This window comes from Elephas maximus, chromosome 11 (genome assembly GCF_024166365.1).
Source record: "Elephas maximus indicus isolate mEleMax1 chromosome 11, mEleMax1 primary haplotype, whole genome shotgun sequence".
NCBI lineage: Eukaryota > Metazoa > Chordata > Mammalia > Proboscidea > Elephantidae > Elephas > Elephas maximus.
The window spans coordinates 112,716,356-112,740,796 of NC_064829.1; the positions used below are offsets into that span (position 1 = coordinate 112,716,356).

At 47.9% G+C, this 24,441-nt stretch overlaps 2 protein-coding genes across 2 annotated transcripts; both read left to right on the forward strand.

The window, feature by feature from the left end:
- The first annotated feature begins 5,253 nt into the window (after positions 1–5,253).
- On the forward strand, positions 5,254–11,063 carry LOC126085311 (delta(3,5)-Delta(2,4)-dienoyl-CoA isomerase, mitochondrial-like). Its single transcript, XM_049900548.1, has 10 exons — positions 5,254–5,415; positions 5,840–6,047; positions 6,194–6,282; positions 7,212–7,336; positions 7,417–7,465; positions 7,653–7,717; positions 9,691–9,761; positions 9,845–9,916; positions 10,131–10,281; positions 10,457–11,063. Exons 1-10 carry the CDS (start codon positions 5,349–5,351, stop codon positions 10,559–10,561), a joined length of 1,002 nt encoding a protein of 333 aa, XP_049756505.1. The 5' UTR covers positions 5,254–5,348; the 3' UTR covers positions 10,562–11,063.
- Positions 11,064–13,799: 2,736 nt separating this feature from the next.
- Positions 13,800–24,010, forward strand: LGALS4 (galectin 4). Its single transcript, XM_049900547.1, has 9 exons — positions 13,800–14,292; positions 14,562–14,650; positions 18,945–19,149; positions 20,433–20,567; positions 22,669–22,695; positions 23,018–23,047; positions 23,345–23,433; positions 23,617–23,782; positions 23,864–24,010. The coding sequence occupies exons 1-9, from the start codon at positions 14,248–14,250 to the stop codon at positions 24,008–24,010; spliced, it is 933 nt and encodes a 310-aa protein (XP_049756504.1). The 5' UTR covers positions 13,800–14,247.
- The last annotated feature ends 431 nt before the right edge of the window (positions 24,011–24,441 follow it).

Below are 24,441 nucleotides of genomic sequence, written 5' to 3' on the forward strand. Positions count from 1 at the left end.
CAGCTCTTGTTGGTGACTTCTAGGGGGTGTATATTTTTTTCCCTCTGCTTGGTCTTCTGAAGGAGGTACAGGCAGGCCAGTGCCCAGGCCCAGACCTGAGAGGAGCCAGGTGGGCCAGAGCTGCAGGCCAGGAATGTTGCGAAGAAGTAGGGAGTCTTTTGAGGAAAATCCTCATGGGCCCAACCCAAGCAAGTTCAGTCTAGATGGAGAGTCACTTAAAAGTCAACAGCAGGGGTCTTAGCCCTTCTGCAAAGAAAACACCTTTGCAGAAAAATACAGTTCAAAAATAAAACTCCAGAAAGATAAAATTAAGAGACTCCTAATCCCTTCACCCAAGATGCTTTGTTCTGTGTTCTGTATCATACCACATACAGAGGTCCCTCTACCACTGCAGAAGACCCCTGTATGGCTGTGCCATTAATTTAACCTGGTCCCAAAGATACTCAGTTTCTTGCTACTGTAAATAGTACTGCAACAACTATCCAAATACCATATCCACCTTCCCTTATAGTAATCTGGAGATAAATTCCTACCAGTGGAATTACTAGCTAAAAGACATGTACAATTGGAATGTAGGTGCTCCGTAATTGTAGATGTGAACTTTTTTTTTTAACTGTGCTTTAAGTGAAAGTTTACAAACCAAGTCAGTCTCTCATACAAAAATTTATGTACAACCACTCTTTCCCTCCACTGTTTTCCTATCCATTTGGCCAGCTTCTGACCCCCCCTGCACCCTTTCATCTCCCCTCCAGACAGGAGATGCCAACATAGTCTCTTGTCTACTTGATCCAAGAAGCTCATTCTAAACCAGTATCAATTTCTATCCCATTGTCCAGTCCAATCCCTGTCTGAAAAGATGGCTTTGGGAATGGTTCCTGTCTTGGGCTAACAGAAGGCCTGGGGATGATGACCACCTGGGACCTTCTAGTCTTAGACTATTAAGTCTAGGCTTTTTATGTGAGTTTGGGGTCTGCATGCCACATTGCTGCTCTCCTGCTCTCTCGGGGTTTCTCTGCTATATTCCCTGTCAGGGCAGTCATCAGTTGTAGTCAGGCACCATTGAGTTCTGGTCTCAGGCTGATGTAGTCTCTGGTTTACCAGACCCTTTCTGTCTCTTGGGGAAAACCCTGATGGCATAGTGGTTAAGTGCTACAGCTGCTAACTGAAAGGTTGGCAGTTCGAATCCGCCAGGCGCTCCTTGGGAACTCTATGGGGCAGTTCTACTCTGTCCTATAGGGTCACTATGAGTCGGAATCGACTTGACGGCACTGGGTTTGGTTTTTTTTTGGTTCTGTCTCTTGGGCTCATCATTACCTTGTGTCTTTGGTGTTCTTCACTCTGCTTTGCGCCAGGTGGGTTAAGACCAACTGATGCATCTTAGATGGCCGCTTGCTAGCGTTTAATAAGATTCTAGTCACCACTGTCCAAAGTGGTATGTAGAAGGTTTTCTTAATAGATTTTATTAACACCAGTTGGCTTATATATCTCAGGAGGGGTTGGTCCCCAAACCCCTGTCCCTGCTACACTGGCCTTTGAAGCATTCAGTTTGTTCAGGAAACTGCTTTTGGTTTAGTCCAGTTGTGCTGACCTCCCCTGTATTGGGTTGTCTTTCCCTTCACCTAAAGTAGTTCTTATCTACTATCTAATTGGTGCATACCTCTCCCTCCCGCCCTCCACCCTCTCCTAACCATCAAAGAATATTTTCTTCTCTGTTCAAACTATTTCTCCAGTTCTTATAATAGTGGTCTTATACAATATTCCCCTTTTGCAACTAATTTCACTCAGCATAATGCCTTCCAGATTCCTCCACGTTATGAAATGTTTCACAGATTCCTCACTGTTCTTTATCGATGCATAGTATTCCATTGTGTGACTATACCATAATTTATCCATTCATCCGTTGATGGGCACCTTGATTGCTTCCATCTTTTTGCTATTGTAAACAGTGCTGCAGTGAACATGGGTGTGCATATATCTGTTCGTGTAAAGGCCCTTCTCTAGGATATATTCCAAGGAGTGGGATTGCTGGATCATATGGTAGTTCTATTTCCAGTTTTTTAAGGAAGCGCCAAATCGATTTCCAAAGTGGTTGTACCATTTTACATTCCCACCAGCACTGTATAAGTGTTCCAGTCTCAACACAACCTCTCCAACATTTATTGTGTTTTTTGGATTAATGCTAACCTTGTTGGAATGAGATGGAATCTCATTGTAGTTTTGATGTGCATTTCTCTCATGGCTAATGATCGTGAGCATTTCCTCATGTATCTGTTAGCTACCTGAATGTCTTTTTAGTGAAGTGTCTGTTCATATCTTTTGCCCATTTTTTAATTGGGTTATTTGTCTTTTTGTAGTTGAGTTTTTGCAGTATCATGCAGTTTCTAGAGATCAGGCACTGACCGGAAATGTCATAGCTAAAAACTTTTTCCCAGTTTGTAGGTAATCTTTTTAATCTTTTGGTGAAGTCTTCGGATGAGCATAGGTGTTTGATTTTTAGGAGCTCCCAGTTATCTAGTTTCTCTTCTGCATACTATTTATGCCATGTATTAGGGCTCCTAATGTTGTCCCTATTTTTTCTCCCATGGTCTTTATTGTTTTAGATTTTATATTTAGGTGTCTGATCCATTTTGAGTTAGTTTTTGTGCATGGCGTGAGGTATGGGTCTTGTTTCATTTTTTATTGCAGATGGATATCCAGTTATGCCAGCACCATTTGTTAAGGAGACTCTTCCCCATTTAACTGACTTTGGGCCTTTGTCAAATATCAGCTGCTCATATGTGGATGGATTTATGTCTGGACTCTCAATTCTGTTCCATTGGTCCATGTATCTGTTGTTGTACCAGTACCAGGCTGTTTTGACTACTGTGGTGGTATAATAGGTTCTAAAATCAGGTAGAGTGAGGCCTCCCTCTTTGTTCTTCTATTTCAGTAATATTTACTTATCCAGGGCCTCTTTCCCTTCCATATGAAGTTGGTGATTTGTTTCTCCATCTCATTAAACAATGCTGTTGGAATTTGGATCGGAATTGCATTGTATCTACAGATCGCTTTTGGTAGAATAGACATTTTTACAATGTTAAGTCTTCCTATCCATGAGCAAGGTATGTTTTTCCACTTATATAAGTCTCTTTTAGCTCCTAGCTTGTCATAAATACAATCGTTTTACTTGGTTTTTCCGGTCTTTGTTGTAAGAGGGCTCCCCAGAAGTGTCTTGTCTATTCCACCATCTTGGCCCTGCCTCTAGACATGAACTTTTGAAGACGGTTTAGAGTTGGGAGTGCAGGTCCTAGCCTTGAAGAAGCCTGGTTTGAGAACCTTGGCTCCTACTGGAGAGAAGAGGCTGCCTCAGAGCAAGCAGGTCTCAGGTGCAGTGACTTGATTACCGCATGTGGGCTTGAGAAAGAATCCAGTCTTTGGAAATTTACTGTGATGTTAAACTCACATGGTTAACATCTACAGAAGTCACATGGCATCATCTATCAGATGGACAAACTGCTTCACCAGGGAAAGTTTCAAACAGCCTCTAACAAGCAGAAACCGCGGTTGTCTTCCAGCCAAAAACGAAATCAAGTAGGATTTGTTTTTTGCTTTTTTAACCTACAGAGACCCCTGCTGGTGCAGAGGTTAAGAGCTATGTCTGTTAACCAAGAGGTCATCAGTTCGAATCCCCCAGCTGCTCCTTGGGAACCCTATGGGGCCGTTCTACTTGGAACCGACTTAACGGCAATGGATAAAGTGGGTAAAGAGTGAGGTTCCCTATTCTGTCTCCCTGCACCCAGTTCCATTCATTATTAGCAATGTTTTGAGTCTCCTCACACAGTCTACATATATACTGTGTTCCATACACATACATCCATGTGTTGCCGGGTACTAAGTCAATTTTGAGTCAGCCCCACGTGACAAAGTGCAACTGCCCCATAGAGCTTTCTAGGCTGTAATCTTTATGGACAAAAGCCTGGTGGTGCAGTGGTTAAGCACTCAGCTGAGAACCAAAAGTTTGGTGATTCAAACCCATCAAATGTTCCGCAGAAGAAATACGTCGCTGTCTGCTTTCACAAAGAGAACAGTCTTGGAAACTCTATGGGGCAGTTCTACGGCACTCTGTCCTATAGGGTCTCTATGAGTCAAAACGACTCAATGGCAATGGGTTATCTTTACAGAAGCAGGTCACTAGGCTTTTCTCCCACTAAGTGTCTGGATGGGTTCAAACCTACACCTTTTGGTTAGCAGCCTAGTGCTTAAGTGTTGTGCAGCTAGGGCTCTTTTACAGCCATGTACGACCATCTATTTTACACCACGTGGTTATACACAATGTTTTGTATCTTAACTTTTCTCACTCAGTATCGGCATAGTGGTTTCATTTTTTCATTTTGTAAATAAACAGTCCTCTGTTGATGGATAGGCAGCCTCTGCAAAAGCAGAGAAGACGTGTTCAAAAAGAAAGATACATCCTTCAGTCCCATCTGACCAGAGACACATGTGTCTACTGCCTTAGTGAACATCTTCCTTGACATTCATTCCTAAGCAGTTTTACAGCACTTACTATACGCTGCTGTTTTTCAAAGTGACTTTCTTTCTAAGAACATGGACTTTAGAGCCACATAAATCCCTATTTGAGCAATACTGAAGCCCCCAAACAAAAACCAAACCCGCTGCCGTTGAATGGATTTCAACACACGGCCACCCTATACGACAGAGTGGAACTGCCGTGTAGGATTTTCAAGGAGAATTTGAACTGCACTCCCAGCGACCTTGAACTAGTAACTTTCACTCTGAAAAGTTTCCTCTGGACGCTTCCTGGTGTTGTGGAAATTCAGACAGACTGGATACATACATTTAGCTCTGCATGGTACAGTCAGTGTTCAGCGCTGCCCGTCTGTACTTTGATCCCGTTACGTGGGTAAGCTCATAGTGCTGGATGTTCTTTTTTTTTTTTTTTTAGTTAACACGCAATACAACATTATCACAAACTTCCAGCGCTGCAGTTAATACCCTCCCTGGACATTAAGGCTGTGTCTACCTTCTCCGCCATTACGAAACAGCGCTGTGATCAGCTTCATACAGAAACGTTACCCGGCAATAGGTTACACTCCTAAGACTGTTTATAACTTCCGGGGCCAAAATTCCCATTTCCACGCTTTTTTTTTTTCCTACCTCTGCAATTTTTCCAAGCCCGGCCAGCAGAAGAACTAAGAACGCAATTTCCGGTTGCCCTTAGTAGAGATGGCGGGCAGAAAGGCATGCTCCCTGGCCAGTCTGTGGCTTCGATGCCCTCACTCAACATGGCGGTCTTCCGGGCCTGCCCCCCTTGGCTTAGTCCGGTCGTTTAGGTTCGCCACTCTGTGAGCATGGCGGTGGCGGTGGCGGTGCCGTTGGCGGCGGCTTCTCGCGGACTCCGGGGTCTGATGCTGCGGCGTGAGTCGCCTCTTGACTTCCGGGGGCTCGGCGCGGATGTCGCGCTGTCGTCGCGACCATAGGACGGAAGGCGCCTGTCCGGTGTCTAGGGCTCCGGGGTCCGTGCGCTCCGATCTGAATTTCTCCCAAATTCTGGGGGCCTGTCTGGTGTCGATGATGGCGCGGTATTCTAATCTCACGATCAAGGGTCTGAGGTGGTTCTCAAACTGAGGCCACTGCCGAGGGAGGCACCCCTAATCTTGAGGGCTGAGTCTTCCTAAACGAGGCCTCTGAGTGGCCTGTGGTCCCCATCTGGGGGCCCTGAGAAGTGTCCCCTCTGGTCTTGAAGGTGCCGTGTCCCCATTCTGGGTCTTGGAAGAGCCGGTCTCTCAGTCCGGAGTGTTCGGAGGTCTTTGGGGTCAGCACTCTTTCTTTCTCTTCCCAGGGCTTTTGGCCCCCACCCAGCCAGGTCTCACATGTAGCTGTCGCCCCTTGAGCTCCCCTGCACAAGATGAGGCCTCCCAAGCAGCCCCCGTCAAGGCGCCAGGCCACAGCTATCAGTCTCTTCGGGTGACATCTGGCCCAGGACACATTCTGCATGTGCAGATAAACCGACCTGAGAAGAGGAATGCCATGAACAAGGCCTTCTGGAGGTCTGACCTGTGTATCCTGGAGGCCTGCCTGCAGGAGGAGGCAGAGGCTGAGGGGCTGGGTAGGGGTGGAATGCAGTGGGTAGATGGGTGTGAGGGTAGAGGATTCCTGCCTCAGACACAGCCCTTTTCTCCCTGCTTCTCCACAGCGAGATGGTGGAATGTTTCAACAAGATATCCGAGGATGCCGACTGTCGCACTGTGGTGATCTCTGGTGAAGGAAAAATGTTTACTTCAGGTACCAAGTGTACTTTTCACACCCACCCCCACCAGTCTCTCCCACTCCTGGACATAGAGCAGAGCTTCTGAAGTAGGGTTTTAAGCAGTTTCTAACTGCCACTTTTATCATTTTTATAAAAGGCCTAATTTAAAACATTCAGATACAGAATTTAGCCCACCAGAACGTGTCCGGGCCATGGACCCTGATGTCTGGGTTTCCTTTCTGGATCTGTGATCTTGGGCAAGGCACTTAACCTCTGAGTCTTGGTTTCTGCATCTGTAAAGTGTGTTCTAGGGTAAAACCTCTGAGAGCCGGAACCTGTATAAGGTGGAAACCTGTCAGAGAAGGAAAAGTCAAATATTTTCCACTAATAGAGAGCCATAGAAAAGTGGTAAGACTGCATCCCCATTGTATTGGGAATTCCATGTTGTGGAGACTCTGGATTGTATTATATAACTCCAAAGAGTGTCAGATTTCCTCTTTAGTGGGTTGGTTGGAAATGAGGGTAAAGTCCGTGGTAAGACGGACTTGCCAGACCTGGAAAAACAAGGCAGTCCCACTGGGTTCTAGCTCTCACAGGTTTTACTGTGATAGTGACATGCTTTCATGCAATTACTTAACACGCAATAACTGATTTCCACATAGCCAAAACAAAAAAAAACTGCCATTGAGTCAGAGTAGAACCGTGCTCCACAAGGGTTTCACGGATGTGACAGTTCGGGAGCAGGTCATCAGACCTTTCTTCCTGGGCGCCTCTGGATGGGTTTCAACTGCCAACCTTTCTTTAATTTCTCTTTTGCACTTTGCACTACCTGACAAAATATATTTTCTTATTCATCTGGTTGTCTGTCTACTGTAGTGGTTTGGGGGTTCTAACCTGCTGCGCCTGGGCTCTGTCCTCTGGGTGGGGCCTGGGAGGCTGAGTGAACCCTCACGACCCCCACCAGGTATTGATCTCATGGACATGGCTTCAGTGCTCCTTCAGCCCCAAGGAGATGATGTGGCCCGCATAAGCTGGTACATGCGTAACCTCCTCAGCAAACACCAGGAAACTTTCAGCGTCATCGAGAAGGTGACTCTGGGGCTGGCAGGGTGTCCCCACTGCCCACCTCTCCTAGCTGGCCCTGACCCTGCTGCAACCTTTCCTTCCAGTGCCCCAAGCCTGTCATCGCAGCCATCCATGGGGGCTGCATCGGTGCAGGTAAGTCTGCACCCCCACCCAGGGTGTTCACTCTGGCTGGCCCCTTTGGCTGCTGGCCTTCAGCCTCAGCCAGTGACCTACAGCCTCAGAGGTGTGGCTGCTTAGACCTGATCCCCAGATTCAAGCCCACATCCCAGATGCAGGGGTTGTCCTTGGGGTGTTTAGTGTCCTAACCTCTCTCTTCCAGGTGTGGACCTCATCACCGCCTGTGACATCCGGTACTGTGCCCAGGATGCGTTCTTTCAGGTGAAGGTGAACCATGCTTCCCTGAGCTTCAGCTACTCAGGTGCCTACCCCCTCCTCACTCCACCTTTAAATCTGGGCAATGAGTGGGGCAGGAGGGCCTAGAGGAGCCTGAGGGCTTCTGGGAAGAGTTAGTCAAAACTGAACCCTAAAACGTAGGTTTGGCTAGAGAAATGAAAACCGTCACACAAATAGACATATGCTCACCCACGTTCATTGCAGCATTGTTCACAATAGCAAAAACATGGAAACAACCTAGGAGCCCGTCAGTAGATACATGGATAAACAAGCTATGGTACATACACACAGTGCAATACTGTGCAACTATAACGGAAAACGATGAATGTGCAAAGTATCTCACAACTTGGTTGAATCTGGAGGGCATTATGCTGAGTGAAATCAATCAATCAAAAAAGAACAAATATTGTATGAGACCACCACTATAAAAACTCATGAAAAAGTTTACAAACAAAGAGAACCAATCTTTGATGGGTATGAGGGAGAGGTGGGATGGGAGGGAAAGGCACTAAATAGACAATAGACAAGTGGTAACTTTGGTAAGGGTAAGACGGTACACGATACTGGGGAAGCCAGCACAGCTCATCCAAGGCAAGGTCATGGAAGCTCTATAGATACATCCAAACTCCCTGAGGGACTGAAGTGCTGGGTTGAGGGCTGGGAGGACCGTCTTCTTGGAGCACATGTAACTCAATTGGTGCAACATAGGTTATAAAGAAAACATTCTAATCGTACTTTGGTAATTAGCGTCTGGGGTCTTAAAAACTTGTGAATGACCATCTAAAATACTGCACTGGTTTCACCCTGTCTGGAGCAAGGGAGGAAACCCTGGTGGTGTAGTGGTTAAGTGCTGTGGCTGCTAACCAAGAGGTCGGCAGTTCAAATCCGCCAGGCACTCCTTAGAAAGTCTACGGGGCAGTTCTACTCTGTCCTATAGGGTCGCCATGAGTCGGAATCGACTCGACGGCAGTGGGTTTGGTTTTGGTTTTGGAGCAAGGAATAATGAAGAAAACCAAAGACACAAGGGTAAGATTAGTCCAAAGGGCTAATGGACAACAACTACCACATCCTCCATCACACTGAGTCTAGTACAAATAGATGGTGTCCGGCTATCACCACTGACTGGTCTGACAGAGAGCACAATAGAGGGTCCTGGACAGAGGTGGAAAAAAATGTAGAACAAAATTCTAACTCACAAAAGAAGTCCATGCCTACTGGTCTGACAGAGACTGGAGAAATCGTAAGAGTATGGCCCCAGATACTCTTTTAGCTCAGTAAAGAAGTCACTCCTGAGGTTCACCCTTTAGCCAAAGACTGGACTGGCCCATAAAACAAAACAAGACTAAATGGACACACCAGCCCAGGGGCAAGGATGAGAAGGTAGGAGGAAACAGGAGAACTGGTTAATGGGGAACCCAAAGTTGAGAAGGGAGAGTTGACATGCTGTGGGGTTGGCAACCAATGTAACAAAACAATATGTGTATTAATTGTTTAGTGAGAAATTGGTTTGCTCTGTAAACCATCTAAAGTACAAAAAAAAAAAAAAAAATCCACAAGGAAAAAGGCTTGGCCATGGGAGGGAGCAAGAGTAGGTGGTCCTGGTGAGGTCAGTAGTGAATAGGAGGTGGAATGAGGCCTGCACGTGGTGGAGGCTGGAGCTGCTGATGGCTCAGTGCTGGGGAGAGCTCAGTGCAGCGACACAGGGTCAGATGGGCAGTTAGGAAGGCTTCCCCACTCCCCGCCCCGGAGATAAGCTTGGCTGACCCCAAAGAATGGAGAGGGCAGAGGGAGTTGAAGGGTGGGCTGTATTCTAGACTGAAGGACTCTGCCCAGTCAATGTCTGTAGATGGGAATGGAATGGGGTGTTTGGGGACCCCCTGAGCTGGGAAATGGGGCACGACCCCCTTCCTGGCTGAGCTGGGGTCAACCCCAGCGGTCAATGAAAACCAAATGACTGCCCCCAGGAGGTGGACATCGGTCTGGCAGCCGACGTGGGAACCCTGCAGCGTCTGCCCCGGGTCATCGGGAGCCAGAGGTGAGAGGGGCAGAGAGAAGAGGACCGCAGGGCGCCCCCGACGCGGGGAGACGGCCGTCCCTGACGTCCCGCCCCTCTTGCAGCCTGGTCAACGAGCTGGCCTTCACCGCCCGCAGGATGATGGCTGACGAGGCCCTGAGCAGCGGGCTGGTCAGGTAGGGCCGAGGCCGGGGGCGCGGGGCGGCCCGCCCCCAGGACTCCTCGGCCCGCGCGTTCCTGGATCGGGGTCCGCTGCCTGCTCCGATCGGCCCGCTTTACGGCGGGGCTTCGCCGTCCGCTCGGACGGGCCCCTTCCTCCCTGCGGGCGGGAGGACGGAAGGTGAGGAAGCCCCGCCCCGCCGCCCGATCCCGGTTCCCTTTCCTCCGCAGTCGGGTGTTCCCAGACAAGGAGGCCACGCTCGACGCGGCCTTCACGCTGGCAGCCGAGATTTCCAGCAGGAGCCCCCTGGCGGTGCAGGGCACGAAGGTCAACCTGGTCTACGCCCGCGACCACCCGGTGGCTGCCGGCCTCGAGTTCGTGGTGAGCACCTCCTTCCAGCCAATCACAGCCCGCCTCCCGTCCCAGAGCGGCCAGTCAGAGCGCAGCAGCTGCACAGGCCGTGTCCTGATTGGTGGGCTGCTGGCTGCCCCGTTTCTCATTGGCCCAGCGCTAACCTTGCCCTGCGTCTTCTGTTGCCATGGCCCTCCTTCTGCAGCACAATTGGAACATGAGCATGCTGCAGACCGATGACGTCCTGAAGTCTGTCCAGGCCGCGATGGAGAAGAAGGATCTGAAAAGCGTCACCTTCTCCAAGCTCTGAGAGCCCGCGTGCCCTGGGTCTAGCTCTGTCCCGCCTTGGTGCCTCCTCCCAGTGTGTAACTTCACAACACGGATTTCCTCGAGCACAAGGCCTTGTGTTTGCCCCATGAGCAATAAACCCATGTAAAGAACCTGGTGACCTTGCTGGGGAGAGAGGATAGGCAGAGAGGGGCCGAGATGCACCTGGGGCTCCAAGGAGCACGGTTGTGCTGAAGGCTGGGGACAGAGGTCCGACCAGTGGAATGGGTGCCACGTGGGTGATGACCGTCAGGAGCTAGGGTGGGCAGGCGCGGGCCGATAGTGTGGGGGCGTGGAGCGATCACGGGTCGCAGGGCTCCCCCTGGGCTGGGAGGCTCCAGATGGTCTGCTGTCTGCCCCTGGGGGAGGGTGTCCTTCCCCGCCTGACACCCTCTCACTGCACAGCAGATGGGCTCCGGGCCTGAAGTCAGCATGGGGTTTGATTCTGGGCTCCCCTCATAGATATCCCGTCTTGGGCCAATTGTCTCACTTCTTTTATCTTCAGGTGTTCTTACCCAAATATACCCCAACCTTCTGGTTTTATGTGTTTGAAATGAGCACAAGAGCCAACAGTTCCCATCAAGTCAATTCTGACTCATGGCGACCCCATGTGTGTAGAGTAGTATTGCTTCATAGGGTTTTCATGGCTAACCTTTTGGAAGCAAATCACCAAGTGTCTTAGTTATCTAGGGCTGCAATAACAGAAACAACAGAAGTGGATGGATTTAGCAAAGAGAAATTTATTCTCTCAGTCTAGAAGGCTAGAAGTCCGAATTCAGGGCATCACCTCTAGGGGAATACTGTCTCTGTTGACTCTGGGGGAAGGTCCTTGTCATCAATCTTCTCTTGGTCTAGGAGCTTCTCAGCACAGGACCTCAGGTCCAAAGGACAAGCTGTTCTCCTGGCCCTTGTTTCTTCGTGGCATGAGGTCATCCCCCCTCCTTGCTTTTCTCTTTTATATCTCAAAAGAGATTGACTCAAAATACAATGTCACCTTGTGGATTGAACCCTGCCCATTTAACATAACTGTCTCTAATCCTGCTTCATTAACATCGTAGAGCTAGGATTTACAACACATAGGAAAATCACATCAGATGACAAAATAGTGGACAATCACACAATACTGGGGATCATGGAGTAGTCAGGTTGACACATTGTGGGGGGACAGTTCAATTCATAACATTCCAACTTTTGGCACCCCAGAATTCTTGCCCTTGCCATGTGTAAAACACATTCACCCCATCATACCATAGCAAAAGTCTTAAGTACAAAATCCAAAAATTTCTCTTCATCCATGAAATCTAGAATACAGATTATTTGCTTCCGAAGTCCAGTGGTGGAACAAGCACAAGCTAAACATTTCCATTACAAATGGGAGAAATTGGAAGGAAAGAAGGGATAACAGGCACCAAGCAAGTCATCAGAACACATTACGTTAGCTCTCAAGGCTTGAAGATAATCCTGTGTTCTCTGAGACCATTTAGACAACGGCCCTGCCCCTCAGGCTCTGGTGTTGGCCACGTTCTCCTGATTCTGGGTGGAGGCTCCTCTGTCTTGGGCTTCAGCTCTGCCTTCCAGGCCCACTGGGACAGCAACTGTGCTCCCTTGTCTTTAAGGGACCCCATTCTAGTCCATCTGAGTGGTGACTCCACCCTATGAGGCCCCAGATATTGTGGCCTTACCCTTTGAAACTGAAGCAGCTCAGCTTCCTGTGTTCCTTACCTCTTTGGGTTCTGTTTCCTGGTTCCTTGGCCTCTCAACCTCTCGGGCCTCACGACTACATCTGCCCTGCTGGGGCAAGTGTTCCAAAGCTCTGTAGCTCCACCAGTGACTGCCTGGAGGCACCTCACTCCACCAGTAAACTTTGGCTGGAAGACACTCAACTTTTGCTCCATGGGTGGGCAAGCCTGGCTCTACTAGTTAGTGCCCAAGGGCACTCCACTCTGCCAGGAAGTCTCCTGCCAAAGGCACATAGCTCTCTTGCTCTGTGGGATGGCTCCAGTACTATCTCGTGCTGATCTCCTGATTCTACTGCTGCCATTTCTCTGCTGCTCATTTTCGCCATCTGTGCCATCTCTACTGTACAGCTCTGTTCTTTCCTTCCAAGTCCTCACCAGAATTGTCTTCAACGTCCATAATTCCACCAACAGCCTCTGTAAGGCAATCTAGGCCTCTACTATTAGCACTTTAAAAACTCTTCCAGCCTCTATCCATTCACAGTTTCAAAACTGCTTGCACATTTTAGGTATCTGTTAGGGCAGTACCTCACTCTTTTGGTACCAAATTCTTAGTTATCTGGTACTGCTTTAACAGAAATATCAAAAGTGGATGGCTTTAACAAAGAGAAATTTATTCTTTCACAGTCCAGGAGGCTAGAAGTCCAAATTCATGGTGCTTGTTCCAAAGGAAGGCTTTCTCCCTGTCGGCTCTGGAGGAAGGTCCTTGTCATCAGTCGTTTCCTGGTTAGGAGCTTCTCAGCACAGGGACCTCGGGTCCAAGTGACACGCTATTCTTTTGGCTCTTGTTTCTTGGCGATAGGAGGCCCTCTCCTCTCTCTGCTTGCTACTCTCTTTTCTATCTCAAAAAATTGTCTTAAGACACAACCTAATCTTATAGATTGAGTCCTGGCTCATTAACATAACCGCCTTTAATCCTGCCTAATTAACATCATAGAGGCTAGGATTTACAACAGGTAGGAAAATCACATCAGATGACAGTACTGGGAATCATGGCCTAGCCAAATTGACATACATTTCTGGGCACGCAATTGAATCCATAACACCAGGGCTTTTATCCGAGACACCTCTGGTGGGTTTGAACTGCCAACCTTTTGGTTACTAGCCAAGTGTTTAGCTTTTTATATCAGCCAGGGACACCCTGAGGACAAGAGAGCAAGCACTAATTTCAGTGCCCTCTATATACTAAGTCCTGTTGCAAGCATTTTATATTTATCACCTTACTGGTTGCTTACAAGGACCCTATAAGGCTTATGCTATTATTACCCCCATTTTACAGATAGGCAAATGGAGAAATTGAGGCTAAGGCACTTTGCAAAGATCCCACAGGTAGGAAGAGCCAGAGGTAGGATTTGAACTCAGAGCCTCTGGCTCCAGAGTGAGTGTTCCAAGCCACTATATGTACAGTATAATGTACACGCCAGAAGCATGCGGTGACCACACAATCAATGTAGATCCTTTCACTGTTCCCTGGAGACTTGGGAGCCCCCAATTCCAGCTCCCTCTGCTTTCCCCAACTTCCACTGCCCACTTGTCCCAGCCACTCCTGCAGCCCTGCCCAACCCTCCTGGTCTCACCCTCCCTTTGCCAACAAAGGTCTGGGCAGGGTTTTATGGGCTGTGATAAGACCCTGGCAGGGCCGAAGTTCACTTCCTCTTTGCTGAAGGGCTTGGGGGAGAGGGCTCTGGCCCAAGCCCCCCAGGCCTGTCCTGGATGATTCAGGTCCTGGCTGACCAGTGAGGCTAACAGGGGGGAGACTAGGGGATGCCCAAGGAGAGAAAGGGAGCTGGGATTCCCAGAGGAAGGACCCTCGTGGACATTGCCCTGCCAGCCACTCCCTGATTCTCGGGTATAAGAGCCACCTGCCACCTGCCACCATTCCCCACTCCTGCAGCTCTTCTTGCAAGACGCACCGCCAGCCCAACCTCTCAAGATGGCCTATGTCCCCGCACCTGGCTACCAGCCCACCTACAACCCGGTGAGCGAACAGCCCATGTCCAACCCCAGGCTGTGGCTTAGCTCCACTCTTTAACACTTGTGGGGCCCCACCTGACTTACCCAACACTGGCCCTGGGGTCTGATTAACTCCCTGCATGAGCCTCAGGTCTTTCATGCCCACCCCCTGACTCCTGGCCTCTTCCTCGCCGCACTGACCATCACCTGTTAGTTTCTTCTCCCTTACTTAAGGAGGGGGGCTTCCTTCATGAGAGATAAGGGCTGGCCTTCCTCACTCGGCCCCTTCTACAGACTCTGCCCTACAACAAGCCCATCCCGGGAGGCCTCAGTCCAGGAATGTCCATTTACATCCAAGGAGTGGCTAGCGAGCACATGAGGAGGTAAGACCCATCCAGGGCTGCTAGGCCAGGATGGGGGTTATGGAACAGGGAGTTTCTGGGCAGTGGGGTAGGAGGTCTTCTCTTCCTCCACCCTGGTTGGGGAGGGGGCTCTCTGCCACCCCACCCGATAGCCAAAGACCAGGCCTGGTCTAGGAAATCCAGAGCTGGGTGGTCAGATGAGGAGAGGGACCCTGGGGCCCAGGGCGGGTGAGGGAGGGCTCACCGAGTTGGGAGGCTGGATTGGAACTGACAGCATGAGCTAGTATCGAAGGCTCAGAGCTACCTAGGTTCAAATGCCACCTCTGCCACTTGCCAGCTGTGTGACTAGGAAAGCTGCTATACCTCTCTGTGGTTTAGTATTCCTCTGTGAAGTGGGACTGCCGTGAGGATTCAGTGTGTGAAAACGTGGCTTAGGTAAAATTACCAGTTGCCCTTGAGTTGATTCCCACTCAGGGCAGCCCCATGTGCGTCAGAGTAGAACTGTGCTCCACAGGGTTTTCAGGGGCCGATTTTTCGGAAGTAGATCACTAGGCCGTCTTCTGAGGCTCCTTTGGGTGGACTTGCACCTGCAACATCTCGGTTAGCAGCCGAGCACCTTAACTATTTGCACCACCCAGGGACTTGGTAAAATACACGCTATGTAAGTCTTAGCATATTTTATGGCTTTAAAATGGAGATAATTATAAAACTGACACATATGACTGTTGTTTATTTCTTCACTGTTGAATTTCTCCGTTGAGAGCCAGCCCTGTGCCTAGACACTGGGGTTGGAGCCATAAACAAGACAGACAAAGACCCCCTCCCCTCGTGGACTAACATCCTAGTGGATGAGACAGATAAAAAATAAGTCTGCCCCTTGAATCGGGAACAAGACAAGGGTGCCTGCTGTCACCACTTCTATTCAATATTTTATTAGAAGTCCTAGCCAGAGCAATAAGACAAAGAAATAAAAATCATCCCTTTTGGAAAAGAAAAAGTAAAACTGTCTTTATTCGTGGATGACACGATCCTATATATAGAAAATCCTAAAAAGCCCACAAGAAAACTCCTAGAGCTAATAGAAGAATTTAACAGTTACAGGTTACAAGGGCAACAAACAGAAATCAGGTGGGTTTCTATACACCACTGATGTGAACTCTGAAAGGGAAATTAGGGCAACAGTTCCATTACAGTAGCACCTAAGAGATAAAATACCTGGGACTAAATCTAAACAGGGACATGGAGGACTTATACAATGAAAACTATAAAACACTTCTGAAAGGGAATAAAGAAGACTTCAGTAAATGGAAAGATGTTCCATGTTCATGGATTGAAAGACTTAATATTGTCAAGATGTCAGTAGCACCCAAAGCAATCTATAGATTCAACACAATCTGGATCAAAATTCCTATAGCCTCCTTTACAGGAATAGAAAAACCAGTCCTCAACTTTATATGGAATGGCAAGAGGCCCACAAACAGCTAAGACAATGTTGAAAGAGAAAAACAAAGTAGGAGAACTCTTACTTTCTGATTTTAAAATATACTATACAGCTACAGTAATCAAAACAGCCTGGTACCAGTATAACAATAGTCATGTAGACCAAAGAAATAGAATTGAGGGTCCAGAAATAAACCCACACATCTATGGTAACTGATTTTTGACAAGGGTGCTAAGTTTCTTTGATGGGGGGAAGAAGAGTCTCTTTAATAAACCGTGCTAGGAAAATTGGATTTCCACATGCAGAAGAATGAAACAGGATCCATGCTTCACACCATACACAAAACAAATTCTAAATGGATTAAGGACAAAAATGTGAAAACAAAAACTATAAAATTCTTAGAAGAAATAGCAGGGGCAATGCTGTTGGGCTCAGCTTTCAGCAATGGATTATCTAATATAATAACAAAGCACAAACAGCAAAAGAAAAAAAAAATTAAATGGGGCCTCAAAAAAAGTTTGCTCATCAAAAAACTTTACCAAAAAAGTGAAAAGACAAACTACTGACTTGGAGAGTAAAAAAAAAACAGAAAATAAATGTTGGTGAGGATGTGAGGAAATTGGAACACTCATCCATTGCTGGTGGGAATGCAAAATGGTACAGCCCTTGTGGAAAACATTGTGAGTTTTAAAAAAAAAAAACGAAAAATATATGCCCTAGAAATTCCACTCTTAGGTATATACCCAAAGGACTTAAAAGCAGAGGCTCAAAAAGAGACTTGTACACCAATGTTCATTGCAGCACCGTTAACAATTGCCAAAAGGTGGAAACAAATGCCCGTAACAGATGAATGGATAAACAAAATGTAGTACAAACATGCAATGGGCTACTACTCAGCCTGTAGAAGAAATAAAGTCTTGATCCATGCTGCAGTATGGATGGAGCTCGAAGACATCATGCTGAGCAAAATAAGCCAATCACAAAAGAACAAATATTGTATGACTTCACTTACAAAAAAAAGAAGAAAAGGCAAATACATAGAGGCCACAGTTTATTAGTGGGTACCAGGGGTGGAAGGAGGAGGAAAAGAGGGGAGGTTAACAGTGATGGGCAAATCGCATTGATTAAGGTTAGGGTTGCAGAGTTAGTTATTGTAATTGCTGTCAATAAGTTGTACACCTATAAAAGGTAGAGTTGGCAAAAGTTGTGCGATAGATGTCTTTATAACAATGACAAAAAAAAAAAAAAAAGAGTAGCTGCTGAGGCTGTTTGTGTACAACCAAACACCTTGTAGGATTTGGTTCCTTGGTTTGGAGGTTTAGGGTCATGGTTTCATGGGACATCCCAGTTAACTGGCCTGATAATGTGTTTAGAGCTTCTGTTCTACCTCCTAGTTTGCTGTGTACTGCATGGGGTCTTAAAAGCTTGCAAGCGGCCATCCAAGGCACAGCAGTTAGTCTCTATTCACCTGCAGTAACTAAGGAAGAAGGAGAGTCAGAAATAGGAGGAGGATAGGAAATGCCTGGCTAATTGCCTCCATGAACAACTGCCTCCTTTGCCATGAGACTAGAACAGGATGGTGCCTGGATACCATTACTGAACATTTTAATCAAAGATTCCATAGAAGAATCCTGATCAAAAGGGAATTTCACGGACTCTAGACTTTCTGGAGCCATGAAGAGTGGATGAATCCCTGAAACTATTGCCCTGAAATAATCTTTAAACCTTAAACCGAAAATATTCCGTGAAGTCATCTTAAAACAGAACAATAGCGTTGCTTAACTAATAAAAAAGATCTGCCTTGGGCATTATGCTCTTTTAAGAACTGTCTATATAGGATCAAACTGACAATAGCAACTTGGAAAGATTAGATAGAAACCTTAGGGGTCAGTGAGTTTATATTTATGAGGAGGAATAACTCAGGAAAGGAGGGTGAGAATAGTTGCACAACTCAAAAACGTAAGTGTCAAAACTGTTGAATTGGTATATGTTTTGCTGTGTATATTCTCAACAGCAACAACAAAATAAATAAAATTTGAGAAAAATAAATAAGTTGAACATATAACATGTCAGTGGTTAAAAATAAGGAGGGAAGGGGAATGGGGAGAGTATGTGTACATGGGGAGAGGGGCATTGTCCCTTTAAATAGAGTGGTCAGGGATGTCTCTCTGGAAGGGAACATTTCAGCATAGACCTGAAGGAAATGAGGGAGGGAGCCCTGGGGATATCTAAGGGAAACGTGGTCCAGGCAGAGGGAACAGCCCATGGAAAGACCCTGGGGCAGGTGTGTACCTGCCCTGTTGGAATAACCTGGATGAGGTTGGGTCATAGGGAGGCCTGGCGAGGGCAGGGGCAGATTGAATGAGGGCCAGGTGATGGGAGATGAGGACGGAGAAGTAGGGGGTGCAGGTCAACAGGACCTCGGGAACCACGGAGGGCTCTGAGCAGAGGAACATGCTGTGACCTGGGTGTGCGCAGGGTCCCCCTGGCTGCTTGTGGGTTATGGCTCTTGAGGACCAGCGAGGGAGCTGGGAGACCTGAAATGAGCTGACAGATGTAAAATGCTTGGGACAGCGCCTGGCCCTGTAAATAAATGCGGTAATCCCAGCTTTTGAAGTATTTGGAGTTGTGAGAGGCTGGAGCAGGTGGTCTAGAAGGAAAGGGAGTGAACTAAGGGGTGGTGGTGGGGATCTGCCTCCTGGAACTCAGGGACGCAACCTGGCCCCCGCCCCTACTTGGTCAATGTGCCAAGGTCCCCCCCCTCAGAGCTGGTGCTGAGGTCTGGTCTGTGAAGCCTGGGGCCGGGTAGGAATGAGAGGGCTTCGTGTGCTCAGGAAGGTGGGACCAGGGATCGAGTCCTTCCTGTCTCACTAGGTTCTTCGTGAACTTCCTGGTGGGGCAGGGCCCAGGGGCAGACATCGCCTTCCACTTCAATCCTCGTTTTGATGGCTTGGACAAGGTGGTCTTCAACACACAGCAGGGCGGCAAGTGGGGCAGCGAAGAGAGGAAAAGGAGCATGCCCTTCAAGAAGGGCACCGCCTTTGAGCTGGTGTTCATGGTCTTGCCGGAGCACTACAAGGTCTGAGGGGAGGGCGGGTGGGGGCTCCCCTCTTCCCTCCCTCCCTTACTCCTTTCTTCCTTCTCTATTTCCTTCCTTCCTCCTTTCTGTCTCCTTCCCTCCCCTCTTTCGTTTTCTCCCTATTTCCTTCCTCATTTATTCTCCTCCCTCTCCTCCTCTCCCCTCCTTCCTTCTTTCTCTCCTCCCCTCCCTTATCCTTATTCCTTCACGCCTTATTCCTCCCTCCCTTCTTTCTTTACTTTCTCACTTATCATTTTGCATGTTAGACCCCGGTGTTGTTCTGTGCATATTGGGTCTATAGCTCTTGACAGCTGCGCAGGGCCTCTGGTATCTGTCTTCCTTCAGTTCCACACTCCCCCAACCTCTTGCTCCCATACAAAAAGCTGCAGTGGACATCCTTGTGCCCACTTCCACATAACCCAAGAGAAGAGTCTGGGGCTGGGAGGATTGTTGGATTGGTGAATCTCCCTGGACTTTATTCATATAGGCACCAGATTTCTAACCTCATCATCAAAGGTTAACATCATGGTTTGGTGTTGGACAGACCAAGGCTCAAGCCTGGGCTTCTCCGTGCTTGGTGTGGTGCCCTTGAGCAGGTCATTCCAGTGTCTGGAGCCTCCATTTATTAAACAATGTGAACAACCCCAGGTCCTGCCTTGCAGGGCTGTTTAGAGACTCCATTGATACTACCATGTAAAGTACTTAGCACATAGTAGGCATTCAGTCCTACTCAGAGTTGGCTCACAGCACCATATCCTTGCTTAGCTCTATGACTAGAAATCACGAAGATGAATTTCAAGGATGCTGAGATATGATAACAAGGCTCAGGTTGTACACAGTATTTCCACAATGCCTTTTATGTGCTTCTCTGGGTTTGAATCTTTCCAGTAATCTCAGAGAGGAGTGAACCCTCATTTTAGAGATGAGGAAACAAAAGCTCAGAGAGGTGAAGTGACTAACTGAGGTCACACGGCCAGGACATGTCAGAGCTAGAACCCAAAATCTTTCATTTGATGCCAAAACCAGGACTCAGGCTTGGTTTTCTCCCAGTCTGCATCGCAAGACTAAATTCTCTATTCCCTCCCATTCTATAATCTGTGAGCTGATTTATGAACCCTGCTTGACCTCTGACCTGTGGACTCCAAGGACTTTGGAGCTATCTCACGTTGCTCCCTAGACTTTTGACTCCAAGTTGTACTTTGAAATCTCCACTCTTTGCTTCTTGTTTCTACCTTCCCAAGGTCATAGGTGTTGACTCTTGACCTCTCATCCCTGCCTTCCAGGTGGTGGTGAATGGAACTCCCTTCTACGAGTTTGGGCACCGAATCCCCTTACAGTTGGTCACCCACCTGCAAGTGGATGGGGACCTGGAGCTTCAATCCATTAACTTCATTGGAGGCCAGCCTGCCCCAAGCCAGGTGTGTGGTATCTCCCCCTTACTTGCTTCCTGTCTTCTTTAATTCATTCCCACGTTCATTTATTTCCCAAGCACATGTCCTATGTGGATCCCTTTGTTGAGTGATACTGGGACCCAACAGTGACCAAAGCAGTCCACTGGGAAGACAGACGTGTCACAAGACAGTGATGGCCGTGAGTGGTCAGATCTGGAAAGGGGAGATGCAGCCAGAGGGGTTGGGGCCAAGATAGAGGAGGTACAGACAAAGGAGTCAGAGGTGGGATGAGGGATATACAAAAGGTTTGAGGAGTCCAAAGGAGGGGCCTGACCTAGTCATGGGGTCAGCAAGGGCTTCTGGAGGAGAGAAGGTGTGTAGGCTGAGTCAGGAACTGAAGGATGAGGAGGAATAAAGAACACATGAAGAGCAAACTTATGGGAAGTTGCTCAATTTCATTAGTTATCTGGGAGAGACAATTAAAACCACAGTGAGCTACCACTACAGCTCCAACAGAAGAACTACAATGAAAAAGGCGTATAATACCAAGTGTTGGTGAGGATGTGGAGCAATCAAAACTCTCATACACTCCCATACTGTTAAGAGTGTAAATTGGCACAGCTACTTTGGAAAATGGTTTGGCAGCATCTGTGAAGGTTGAACAAACACATGCCCAAGATCCAGAAACTCCGTTCCTGGGTATATGGTGCACGTATCACCACTCAAACACACGTACTAGAATATTCACAGCAGCACTATTTACAAAAGCCCCAAATTTCAAACTACCAGAATGTTCTCCAATAGCAGAATGGATAGACACAATGCCTTAGCCACTCAAAGGCAAGGACAAACAATTTTCATCTACACACAACAGCAGAGTGACTCTTTGTAATAAAATTTTGAGTTGAAAAAGCAACTTTGTAGCTCATAAATTAAGAGAGGCACAACATATTGTTAAGGAATCTAGAGACGTATGTGGCAAAACTACAAAGAAAGAAAAGTCCCTGTGTATTTCATTTCAGGTAGTGTAACCTGGGGGGAGGTGGAGGAATGGGATTAGGGAAGGCACACAGGTAAATATGACAAAAGCTTACAGTGTGACATACACACCTACTGGGTGTGGGCACTGCTCTAAGGGCTTTACACTTACCAACTCCTTTAATCCTCCCAGAGACCCAAAGGGAACATACTGTTATTGTCATCAGCCCCATTCTATAAATGTGAAAACGGAGGCACAGAGAACTTAAGTAACTTGCCCAAGGTCACAGAGCTTGTAAGTGGCAGAGCCAGGGATCAAACCTAGTCAGGGCCTGCGCTTGTGACTATCCTGCTCTTCTACATCCCTGTGAAGAGACACTGACAATGTCTTCATTCAGAAGAGGACAATGGGCCTGCAGTTGTTCGTTTTATTATCGTGCTTTATCAATTTTTTCAAAGAAATTAAACAATAATATTATTTTAAAAGGGTTCTCAAAATAGCTGGTTTAAAATAGAAGTCAAGGCAAAAAGGAGTTAATTAGAAAGGGGAGAAAACAGAGAGTCGGTAAAAGTTAAATAGGGAGGGGAAAGATGTTCCAGGCAGCAGGAACCACTTGTGCAAAGATGTGGGAGAGAGAGCTAGAAACAGAGACACACACACACACAGACCCTGAGAGATATAAGGGAGAGACAGAGAGATCCTGCTTGGCTGGCTCTAGGGACTCCCAATTGCCTCAGTGGTGGGACTGTTGAGTGAGGGAAACTGGTTTAAGATGAAGTGAGCAGAGATTGTATTGTGTGGGGTCTGGGAAGATGTGCTGAGGAATTTACACTTTATCATGCAGTTTCTGAGTTCTGGGGGTAGAGAAGGATGAATGAAGGCCCTGGGAAGGATTGAGAGTATAGGGGAGAGTACAGAAAATAGGATTTGCCAGGCGTTGTCCTAAACAGGTGGTATGAGGTTCACTGCATTGGAGATCCCCAAACTTTGCGTTCCCATTCCACTAATTAGCCATCTGGGTGTCACTCTTTGACTCCAGAGTTTCCTCGGACAGTGGTGGTGGGTTTCCCTGGGGCAGACACCATTGATGCCCTCCAGTCTCTAGTTTGGGGTCCCACTCATCAACTCCTTCTCTTTCTGTGCCCACAGAAACCCACCGCTAACCCTGCATACCCAGTAAGTATCTGCTGGTGGGTAGTCATTTCCCCTTGAGGGGATGCTCAGTAGCTGAGGTTGTCCTGGAGCAGGACTCCCAGACCCTCTCATCATTCTTGCCTTCCATCCCCACGTATAGGGTCCTCCACTACCAAATAACCTGCCTGTAAGTGAGGGTATTGTATGGGAAAATGACAGGGGGATGGCAAGAACTGGGAGGATTTAGCACAGTCAAACCATCAGCCATACCAAGCCAGCACCTAGAGAAATGCCTGCATAGTAGGTGGGCTATAAATGTTTGTCAGATACTGTAGAATAACATCTCTTCTTTCTCCCTTCACAGACTATGGAAGGACCCCCAACTTTCAACCCGGTATGGCATCCTGAAGGGGTTATGGCTCTGTGGTGGGTGACTTGAAGGCATGCAGGGACTGATGGCAGGAAGGGGGCCCTGATCTGTGGGGAACTTTGAGAGGGTAAGAAATATAGTAGGAGAGGGCTGTTTGGGTGAGGAAGTGGGGAGACGATGAAGTGGAGGGTCAAAATGAGGGAAGGGACAGAGGTTGGGGAAGCGTCCCAGGAAGAACAAGGCCCTTCTCTGGAAATTTCATTCTGCATCTGGGTTCTGATGGCTCGAGAGAGGATGAGATCTCAGGTTCTCTTCCCACAGCCTGTGCCATTTTCTGGGAAACTACAAGGGGGGCTTATAGCCCGAAGAACCATCATAATCAAGGGCTTCGTACCCCCATCAGCCAAGAGGTACAGGACCGGGGCTGAGGTGGGAAACCCCCACTCCCCTTCTCCCTCAGACTCAGGAGTCTGGGACCCCTCTTCCCTCCAGATCCCAGTCCTCCCTCAGACCCAGCAGTCCAGGCCTCAGTCTCATCCTTCCTTGGGGAACCAGGAACCCCTGTCTGACACCATATCTCTCTCTGCCCCTAGCTTTGTCATTAACTTCAAGGTGGGAGCCTCAGGGGACGTGGCCATGCACATTAACCCCCGCCTGAAAGAGGGGATAGTGGTTCGGAACAGCCATCTGAATGGGTCATGGGGACCTGAGGAGAAGATGATTTCCTACAACCCATTTGCTCATGGACAGTTCTTTGATGTGAGTCTGGGGTCTTTATCCCCCGTTCCCTCCAAAGCCTCTGTCCTGGCCCTAGCCTCATGCCCACACTTCTCCCTACAGCTGTCCATTCGCTGTGGCATGGATCGCTTCAAGGTCTATGGCAATGGTCAGCACATCTTCGACTTCCCCCATCGTTTCATGGCCTTCCAGAGGGTGGACGTGTTGGAGATCACGGGTGATGTCACCTTGTCCTATGTCCAGATCTGATCTATCCCCGGGGCTACAGCCCTTGGAAACACAGAGGGAAGGATTTCCTAGGACTCCCTTCTAAGCCCCTAATAAAACGTCTGAGGTTGTCTCATGAGTGTATTTGACTCCACCATCACCTTCACTCTTCCTTCCTTCCTTGGTTCAGTCATGCATCACCCGTTCATCCATCTAATCACCTGTCCATCCATCTTCCCTTCATGATAAATCTACTTATATGCCAGGCAGTGCTTTTTGGGCTTACTTGTATCAACTCATTCATTCCTTACACCAACTCCAGAAGGTAGGAGCTGTTATTTTCATCCCGGTACAATCGGTGAAGAAATAGGTACAGAACAATTAAGCATATTGTCCAAAATCACACAGCTCATAAATGACAGAGCTAGAATTCAAATCCAAGTGGTCTCTGGCTCCCAAGGCAGCATGCTTAG